We start from the raw sequence: 10749 nt of genomic DNA on the forward strand, positions 1-10749 counted from the left end.
CGGCTTCTTCTAGGGGAGGCGAGCAGAGTTTTCTAGGAAGATGTTCTCCCTAGAGTGGGTGAGCTCCGTATAAGTCGCATAGACGGGCTTGAATTTTTCTACGGACTTATTCTTCTTTGGGCCGTGCTGGTTGCCCTCGCTGCTCCCCTTTCTCTTGCCTCCAAACTGGTTATTCTGTGTAACGTTCTGGGTCGCTGTCACGACCTCCGTTCCTACTCCAGTGGGCTGCTTAAGGACCTGGCTGGTTCCCGCAGCTGAGGCTTGGGCCTCCTCCAAGTTGATCCACCCTTGGGCCCTATTCAGGAATTCGTTTACGGAGCTGACTCCCTTTCTTTGTATCTCATTCCAGAGTCCCCCTCCGACGAGGATTCCAGTTCTTAAAGCCATGAGCTTGGAGCTGTCATCCGCGTCTCTGGCCCGAGCAGCGATGTTCGCGAATCTGCTCAGGTAAGCCTTCAGAGGCTCGTTGGGTTGTTGCCTTACGTTCTCCAGGGAATCGGCCTTGATGCGGGTAGCCTGGGAGGCTCGGAATGCTCTTTTGAAGTCAGTAGAGAAAGTTTTCCACGAGCTTATTGGCTGTTTTTTATTCTGCTTGAACCACTGCCTGGCCAGCCAAGTCAATGTGGATGGAAATATTAGACATCTTAGCTCGGGGCCAATGTTGTGGGCAAGGTATTGAACATGCCCAGATGATCTGATGAATCTCCGTCTCCGTTGAACTTGGACAAGTGCGGCATACGGAAACCGGACAGATACGTCGTAGCTGCTATGCTGGGGGCGAAGAGCTCAAGTTCATCCCCTGAATCCTATTCGTCTTTTTCTTTCTCTGACAGGAACTTCCTCATTAGCTCCTCCATCTGAGTCAGGTGCTCAAGGGTTTTGTCCTGATTTCCTTGGATATTCCGGGGCTATTCAACAGCTCCGGATCCGTTGTACGCGTTTGGCGGGTTATCGTCCCTCCTATCTTGGGATAGGTTATATGGGACAATCCCGCTGTCGCGGACCTCGGACAGGTCTTCCCTTGGGCGAGCACGGCCGCCATTCCCTGCTGGGTCTCCCCTTTGAGAGGTAAGACGATCCCGGAGATCGCCCTTCGGGATGGCTTGAGGACTCTGCGCCGAGCTTAGGCGTTGGCGCAGGTCTCCGCCAGAAAGGTCACTGCGGCAGCTTCCGATCCAAAAGCTCCCGTTTGAGAAGCTTGGAGCCCACCTCTAGGGATGAGGATCCAGGATTTCCCTGGGCGCCCTGCCACGATGGGAAGGTCCTGCGGAAGGTGGGTTTCTCCTGCTGCTCCCGTAAGCTGGAACATCTCGGACAGGTCGAGGAGGAGACGGATACCTTATCGGTGAAGGACGATGCCTGATCGGGGATGCAATCCTGGTCCCGTCAGAGCGGATGAGGTTAGGTAGGGGCCTCTCGGCTCTGCCAACCTGCGGGTCTTGCGCTTGGCGGTCTGAGCGGGGTGTAGGACGACTAGTCGGGACGGGCTATCGTTGTGAGCCCTCCCCGGATCTCCTTCTAGAATTCCCTCGAGCCCTCCTGAGTGCACTCGAGGGTGGTAGTGAGCTAGGAGTTGAAGTTCGGACTGATCGACTATACTGCTACTCGACCCTAGGTAGTTCTTCGAAGGTTGTCTCTCGGCGGTGCGATGAGGGAGTAGAGTTGGATGTCGGGGGTCTGGTTGACCGGCTAGGCCTGGACCGATTACCTCGAAGGGACTTATGAGTCTCGCCTTGCCTCTTTCCAACGTAATGTCGGTTGTAAGAGGGGGTAGTCGGGCCAACACCTCCTTAATCTGCTGGTTAGCTTTCGCCAGCTGACTCCTCAGCTAAGCATTCTCCATTTCTACCGCCGTGTAAAAATCTGGGTTCGGATTAGGCGGTCGGGGAGCCGAACTTCCAGTATCATCTTGGCCTATTGGCTGCTTGCCCGGCCGCTGTTGAACCTCAGGGTTTCGGTCACCCGAAATGGCGGCATGATGGGCCTCCTGCCCATTACCTTGGTCCGCCTCGTTACCATGTCTCGAGCGAGTGACCACCATGGTTGGGAATATGGGATAGCACCAATTTGACAGGCTCTCAATGAAAGCACCAAACTGTTGACGCGGTTATTCGCCAACAGGTAATTAAGAAAATAAGAGAGTGGGATTAGTGCTAAGTATTGAACCGAAACAGATGAGTGATCTTAAAATAAAATGGCAATGCAAACACCTTTTTTTAGGTGGTTCAAAGGTTAAAATCATTCTACTCCACCAACTAATGTTATTGGTAGTTTTTTGTATTCTTTACAGAGTATTTCTTTTCATAATAGAATCCAACCCTTTGCAACTCCCAGGCTCTCCATATTTAAAGGAGAGGGCACCTGGGGGTTGGCAAAAGGGGTCATCACGTGACCTTCTTACCCATCATGTCATCTCTGTAACATTCATGATTAATTCCTAAAACCTGACAAATGAAGTGAGGTCTAATCAATAGGAAAGGGGGATAATGGGCCGCACGGCCCACCCCAGTCGTGGGCGCCTGAAAACACACGTTTAGGCTGCGTATCCGAGAATTCAGGGACATATCAGACACGTGATGTCTGATATATACACGTTTACATTGCGTGGTTGACTTTATAAGGGGTCACAGACGCCAGCTCAAGCTCGTACCTCGAGCTGGACTTCTTCTTAGTCCGCGGTGTCCATCCTCCTGATCCGACTCCATAGCAGCTCCAGCGAACCTGTAGTTATCTCGAGCTAAAGAGGTGAGACCTGGGGACAGCAGCTCCGGGGTAAACATCATCCTCGTGGCTGATACACAATTATGCCATACTTAAGCCTGCTAATAGCCCATGGAGAATTATGAGCATACAAATTCTATAATTGATTTTGTAAATATTATATACAAACATGTAACAGATATTTACAAATTCGTAACAGATATTTACCAGTTTGTAAACGTTGATCACAAAAAATTGTATTTTACAACTTTTATTTACGATTTTGCCACTCTGTATTTACACTTTTGTCATTCCGTGTTTTTATTCAAAAATTCTGTATTTTTATAATATACCATATTTTTCATATTTTTTTTAACTTTTAGTACATTTGTGTAGATTTCTCTTATAGATATAGGCTGAGATTATTAGGCTTTAAGGGATAACGGCTTCTAGAAGGAAATTAAAACCGTTAATATGGTTAAGTTGTTACTATGAGAATTTATAACCACAGTTTTTTTTTTATTATTATTATTATTGTGTTAATCTAAATTCATGCCCTTTGTAATAGATTTGGAGAGAGTATAAATCTATCTTATTTTCTATAACTGAATACGTTATTCTAGCTTTACCTGCCTTCAAATTACAATATGCAATATACCTTGAGACCAGATAGACGATGGATACCTGATTCGATCACACATCAGGTTCAGACCAAAGATAAGCTTCCCTATTTCTGAAGCTTGTTTCTCATTCTTCTTTTGAATAGTTCTTTTCATATACAAATATCCAATATTTATACAATACAGAATCATATGGAGTAAGTGATCATGTAGTGACATGCTGTTTAACGATCTTTGTTGGCTTTCTTGTCGTTTAGCTTCATTTCCAAACTGTTATTTAAGTTTCTTTTTTAGTCATTTAACAAGACTTTCTTTGTAACGATGTCTTTTAAGTGTATTATTATATATACTCCTTTAATCCAAATAAAATAGCTACTTCGGTAAACAACTTCTCATCGATTTCGTTTGGCATAAGAAAAAAGTTGAAAAAAACTCTCGACTACATTAAAAAAAAAAATGGTATAACTGCTTGACATAATAAATTCTTTTTTCTACAACAACATTAAGATTCAGAGGTGACAATTCTTGCTCATGGGTCGTCTTCGTGTCGTGCCAATACTCTTGTATTATAAGAAAATACTTAATCCAAATTCGGCCCATTTATTAATGGTGTCGAAAACTAACATGTTTATAAACGGGTTGGTCCGATGACTCATGTAACCTGCTTATATAAAGATCGTATAAAATTTGGATCAACCTATCAACGAATCAACTTATTTATGACACATTTATAACATATTTATGACTAATTTAACACGTTCAATATAAATAAATTAGCATATTTCCAAATTATGCGCCTATTTTTAATGCAAAAATATGATAAATAAAAACTTGTAATTTTAAATAAGTCGTTAGCAAGTTAGTGTCGTGTTAAGCATGTCAACCCGAACTTGACCCGTTTATTAGACGGGTTAAACAGGTCAACCCAAAAATGACCTAAATTTGTTTAAAGTAAACACAAACCCGTTAACTTCGTGTGAGTTTCGAGTCGTATTATCGTGTCTGACCCGTTTTGCCGTCCCGGTATCAATTGGTATCCCTATTTTATTTAAAATTTAAGAGAATAAAATAATACAACAATAAAAAATACCTCAAATAAATTCTAGCAGTTATCAAATTCTACGAAATTTCTTTATCTATAAAATATAATTTGTTCGTTAGTAAAATATGGATGAGGCAAAATTCAAAATCAATTTCAATATGTCCAACCGTTATAATTATCTATAATTATTATTGTCAAATTAAGGAGTGGCTAGTATGAATATACATATATATATAGAAACAATTAAGTACATTGTTCTTCCAGGTAAGAAAATCATATATTGACTTGACAATATTGATTAAGATAGATAATAATATATCATCTACCACCATTTTAATATCATCTCAACCAACTAAAACAGCAAGAGCTTATTAAAACCATTCTTTATATTTTATTTGAATTAGGGCTTTTGGTGAGACTAGAATTTCAAGTTGCCCATTCAATAAGGCTAGGAAAGGTCTTAATTGTGGCCCACCTCTAATCTTGTAAGGTCTAATGTAAAATGTGGTACTTTTATAAAATATTATATAAAAAAATGTTTTCTTTTGTAGGATATAAAAAAAAAATTGATTTTTCAAAATTTAGGATATTTTAAAAAAAAAATGTTTTCTGTATTATATTAAATTATATTAATGATAATAATTTATGCATTTTTACACCCATATTTTGTCTCACTACCTATTTGAACTCTATATTTTAATAAATTATTTTTTAGACCATATATTTTCTAAAATAATTCAAACAGACCCCTAAATTCAATTTTGATCAAAAATTTTAAAATCACAAATAATTCATCAAACTAACAACTCGAAATAAAAATATAATCATTCTGCTTTAGAACTGTGTTGTTATATTCAATTTTTATTCATCAAAATTAAATTTAAGAGTCTATTTAAACCATTTTATAAAACACAATGTCCAAAAAATATATTAAAATACAAAGTCCAAACAAATAATAATACAAAAACACAATGTATAAACCCATGATTTAATGCTCTGCTACCTCATCATGCATCATATCAATCCTCTAATATCACATACGAAACATTATTATTTAATATATAAGATATAATAATATATATAAAGTAATAATATGCTCCTCTACTCGAGATCGAATCTTGCTTTTATTAAGTAAGTCTTTAATGCGAATACATAAAAGTACAACATATCATAAAAAGAAAAGCATCAAAGCATCGGGACACCCATTAGGATAGTCAAAGCAAAAGCAAAAGCTGCTACATTGCAATAAATATCAATTGGTCAAAAGACACAACAATCTCAAAATACTATACTTTATAATATTAAAACAAAAAACAAAGCAATATAAAAAATGAGTGTTAAACAAAAACCATTCTCCTTTACCACTACTACTACTACAACTACTAATGGCGTTTTCCCCTGGAGTTGACATTATACCATTTTCAATTTCAGTGTCAAAGCCTCACAATGAGATATATCGAAGGAACATGTCCCTCGTACCAAATTAAACGACATAAAAAACTTACATTGTCGTAAAAAAAAAATCACACTGAGGGGAAGAACTTGTTGAGATTGAAAGGCAATGAATAAAACTCCTCAGTTCTCGTATCTGTCTTGAATGACCTGAATCTGTCCCACCAAGGCATGCCTCTATCTTTTTTTGTTGCACTGTCTTTCTTAAGCAAGGTGACATCAAGGAAAATCGCCAACACGCCCGCGACAAAGGGCTCGGATGAGAAGGGGACGTTGATCATGTCGTTGAACTGAGAAAAAATGCACAAGAGTAAACAAATATGGACATAAAGTTGTTTTTAGGAATGTAGGTAAGAGGTGTTGGTTGATACCCATCTTGCTCCAGTGTGGACTGGACCAAAACCGTTCACCACGGTGTACTCGTTGAAGTATTGCGGGATTGACAAGCCCATGAAGAATGAGAAGCCAAGAATAAACTTGGTTCTGAAACTGTTTAGATTGCAAAATTGAAGCAAGCTGAGACCTGCAGAGCCTGCTCATTCAGTCATGGAAAACTAGATCAGTTAACATTCAGTTTTAGGTGTAACAGAGAAATCTGCTCAATCATTTTGTAACACTTACCAACATAGGCAAAGAAAAGACAGTATAATGCTGCAATTATAGGTGCTGGAATTGAGGCAAAGACTGCTCCAAATTTTCCTGTTAGACCAGAATGATTAGTACACTTGTTTTTAAGATGAGAAGTTAAGATTTGGAGAACAATCACTTACCGAGTATAGAAAAGAAGATCATGAATCCAGCTGAAATCTGAACAACTCTTCGGCTACCAACGCGTGTCAATGCCAACAGACCGGCATTTTCACTGCAAGAGTATCAAAGAATGTTTCTCATGTGAGCAAGGGAAGATAGTTATTAAACAAATCGAAAATAAATGTACAAGTATGAGAAGATGAGAAGAATCATACACGGATACTGATGGGCCATTTCCAGTTCCAAAAATACCAGAGAAGAGAATGCCAACCCCCTAGAACCAGAGAAAATTCATTCATTGTATATCAAAGAAAAGAAACCAGAAATAAATATGCTATGTACAACTTTTTGAAGCCACTAGGCAACAACTGCTACAGTTATATAAGTTTGATTGTAACGCAAGCAATCATGATTAATGAGACTTTTACCTGCCAACCAATTCCACGGCTAAGTACAGAAGGTGGCAATGGAGTCGCGCTCGCATACCTTGACACAGCAATGAATACACCAGTGGACTGTGAAACAGAAGAAAAATAAACAAGGATTGATCAGTTATTCATTAAGAACAGAAAGCATGTTTTTTAATCTGAGTACGAGCATTGCTATCTGCAGCATCGGTAGGCATAAGAAGAGTGTTTTAGTGTTGATGTATTGAGAGGCTACAAAAAATAATAAATGTACCTCTACTAGTGCAACAAATGAAGCAGCCATCATAGCAAAAGCTTCTCCAGCATCAAAAGTGGGGGCTCCCCATTGAAAGGGATATGGAACTCTTATCCTGTGCAAGGTTGTAAGCAAAAAATAAATCAATCATATTATCTCTGAACTATGTATCTAAATTTCCTTGTTCTCATGTAACACAAAAAGGAAATGCGTCATAACAACATGAATTCAGTTACAAGGAAACAGCAAAAGAGGCTTACCATGGGGCAGCACCAATAATGCCAGAACGGTCAGTTCGACAGCTAATTTGAGTTTTAGGTCCGGTGTTCTTATATGCTCCGCCCACAGTGAGTAGATGAGCATAAACCCAGACAATTGCCACAGAAAATATGACAGCGAACCGATCAAACACGGGTCTCTCCCCACGTATCATATGTGGTATGTACTGAGAGAATTAAGTAGTGAAAATCAATTGACAGAGGCATCAAGAATTGATTATTTTTTAACAAAAACCTGGAAATTGAAATAGGACTAATGAAAAGTATATGTGAAAATTACTTGTGAAAATAACAGTAGAAGGATGAGTTGAGGCAGCCCGATCTCCACACATTTTGCAAGCTAGAAATCGAGGCAGATAGTCAATAGCATAAAAGTAACAGCAGATAACAGTAAGAGTAGAATTTTTTTGCCCCTTTTATTGAGACAATTTATAAAGACTCCTACCACAGGAAAACCAAACTCATATAAACCAAAGCCTGATAGAGCTACCAAAGGAACAGCAGACAATGGACTCAAGAACCTGTACAAGCAGAAATTGTTATAGATTAATTTGCTAACCATGAACACAGAAGTAGCCATGAAAGAAGAGGAACTAACTATAGCAGTTTTTAATATGCCAAAAAAGGCAAATAACTAACTGGGAATTTGAGACAAAATAAATTGGAAGAGCGTTAGCAGACCTTGCCACATTACGCCAAAGGCCACTGAAACCGACAACAATCTGGAGAGTTGAGGCGACGATGAGGGCACCCTGAGTACCACGCATTATCCTTTCAAATTTCTGCACTCAAAACAGAGCATATAAATAACAATTCAGTTGAAAAATGACACTAGAAAAAGATCAAGTAAGTGGTGTGCAATGGAAAAACCTCCTGAGGGTTCAAGATGTCGCTGTATCGGCCTGCCAAGATAATCGAAATGGTCGTTGGCACATAGCTATAAGAAGCTCCAATGACAGCAGGCAAACGAGTTCCAAACAATGTTTGAAACAACGTGTTTAAACCAGCAACAAACAGTATCGTTTGAATCATCTTTGCTTTCTCTTCCTAAAAAGATTATCAAGAATTAAATAAGAGAAAACAATCAATATAGTCCTTTTTCTTAGTTTGCTAGTACACATGTTATAACTTACGTTTCCTCCTCCCATTTGGGGCACCAAAGAGGCCGGAATGAGAACCGTTGTGCCAAGCATTACCAGGTAATGTTGGAAACCAAGTAGGATAGCTTCAGCTGCATTAAAAATCAATTGCACAATAACCCTTAAAACTAATACTGACAAGTGGGATTGTTGTAACGTAAAAAAATAGAGAAAAAGAGCTAAGAAAAACAAGGTCTTGAAGAAGATAGTTTGCATAGTTCATAAACTTCACGTAACCAGAGAGATATTGAAGAATGGGGTTGAAAAAAAAAGTTGAAAGTATGCACTTACGCCATGGAGGAGGACTGGTAATGCAGAATGAGATATTTGGTAACTGATCTCTGACCGGATGAGGCTGAAGCTCCTCCTGTTTTGGCGGTGGCGCAGCACCTCCACCTCCACCTCCTGCCATGTTTGGTTGATGCTTTTTCTATTTTTTTTTTTTTTTCTGTTCTTACTTCTCCTCCTCTTTTATAAGTCTATGACACCCAAAACCATTGTTAATTCTAACAGATTACTCTACTCGAGTTTCATAACAAAACCCAAATTCCAAAGAATTAACAAAACAATCAAAAGAGGGGGAATCAGATAAAAAAAAATTGTTTTTACAAATACCAAGACTTTTAGTCCCCAACAGACCAACCTCTACCACTATCACCAGTCACCACCCCATAAATCCAGCTAGACTAATATTCACACAAATATATTATGCGCATACCAAGATTGATAGACCAAGCCAAAATCGAGGAAATAAAACAGTAACCAAAAAAAAGCAAAGATAACAAGAAGAAATATACTTACCGAAGGCAACCTCTGCAGTAAAAATCTCTCTCCAACCCTTTTATGAAAAAGTTTTTCTCAAGCTAAAGAAAGAAGGAAGAACTCAGAGTGAATGCAGTGTGTAATGTAATGCAAACATTTTGATGCTTTTACAACCCAATACCAACTTGGAGGCAAAGAAACATAAAGTGAGTGTGAAGATGTGGGAAAAAGCAAAAGGAGTAGAGAGAGAGAGAGAGAGAACCTCTTATACTAAAGTGAGAAAGAAAAAACAGAGAGAATACCTCTTAGTGAACCAAAGAATATCTTGTTTTGAAATATTTTACTTATATTAATGTGGGACTTCTCCTCTTTTGTTCAGTCACGTAAAGATAAAGCTTGTATAAAAGGATCTCCACCGTCACCTTTACCATTCTGATAACTCCGACTTAACTTTTACAAATTATTCAAACCGTATAGAAAGTAAAAGAAACTCTCTTCTCTCTCTCTCTCTCTTAGAATTGAAAAAACTCAAAAACCCCATTAAAGTTAGCTCATTTCCAAGTATATCTTAATCGCACTTGCTCTCAGTCTCATGTTCAAATTTTGATTGAGCATTCAAGATGGGTTTTTGGAGTTTGGCTGCAGACCTGGCAAGACTGATGAGTCATTTTCTCTCTTAAGTATTGTCAAACGTACAAACAATCACCTTCGTTCTGTCTCTCTGCATATTTTCATTTGTTTTGCATGACATTTGGACTCTGAGCTGTCTGCAGACCAGTGACGCGTCCTAGAGTTGGACAAACTATAAAGCATCTCCCTTTAGCAGAGACAAAGTTTCATCAATCGGGTAATAATAATAATAATAAATAAAGGAACAAAATTTACAATGCTTTTGGTGTGTGTGTAGTCAAAAGTTAAAACGTACAGTCAAGTCAACTGTACTAATTAAATTGCAATGAAGGAAAGTCCTAAGTTGAATACTCAATAATAAAACTTCCATGGCAGTGCTAACCAAATAATATTTCTCTGTAAATCAGAAAAGGGTTTACATGTTAATAGGGGTTTGATCTTTTTTTTTTTACCAAGTTACCATTTTGATCTTAGCAGTGGTGCAAAGTTTCAATTTGCCAGTGATTAAAGTAACGGTTTAAGAATATGATGCCAAATAAAGTGTTTTACTTTTGGAATTTTATCTCTTTTATTGCGAATTATTAGTGGAATAATTAGAAGGATATGTTCATATTCCACACCATTTCTTACGATTTATTTTTATTTTAGTAATATTTTTTGCAATTAGTTTGAGATGTCCATATCCCAATATAACTTCTGAAGTTATTTTCAAT

The 10749-nt window shown here is 38.4% G+C and overlaps 1 protein-coding gene across 3 annotated transcripts; it reads right to left on the reverse strand.

Annotated features, from left to right (window-relative positions):
* Positions 1-5573: 5573 nt before the first annotated feature.
* Positions 5574-9925, reverse strand: LOC133822049 (nucleobase-ascorbate transporter 7). Of its 3 annotated transcripts, XM_062254252.1 has the most exons (16): positions 9709-9925; positions 9446-9507; positions 8936-9123; positions 8639-8736; positions 8376-8552; positions 8187-8287; positions 7951-8026; positions 7786-7845; positions 7488-7672; positions 7246-7342; positions 6993-7079; positions 6780-6838; positions 6585-6676; positions 6436-6513; positions 6186-6346; positions 5574-6104 (listed from the first exon to the last, which is right to left on the reverse strand). In XM_062254252.1, the coding sequence occupies exons 3-16, from the start codon at positions 9054-9056 to the stop codon at positions 5886-5888; spliced, it is 1611 nt and encodes a 536-aa protein (XP_062110236.1). In that variant the 5' UTR covers positions 9057-9123; positions 9446-9507; positions 9709-9925; the 3' UTR covers positions 5574-5885. The 3 variants fall into 3 exon arrangements, with proteins under 3 accessions (XP_062110236.1, XP_062110237.1, XP_062110235.1); XM_062254253.1 differs by lacking the exon at positions 9446-9507; XM_062254251.1 differs by lacking the exon at positions 9709-9925 and having other exon boundaries at positions 9446-9669.
* Between the last annotated feature and the right edge of the window lie 824 nt (positions 9926-10749).

This window comes from Humulus lupulus, chromosome 3, assembly GCF_963169125.1.
Source record: "Humulus lupulus chromosome 3, drHumLupu1.1, whole genome shotgun sequence".
NCBI lineage: Eukaryota > Viridiplantae > Streptophyta > Magnoliopsida > Rosales > Cannabaceae > Humulus > Humulus lupulus.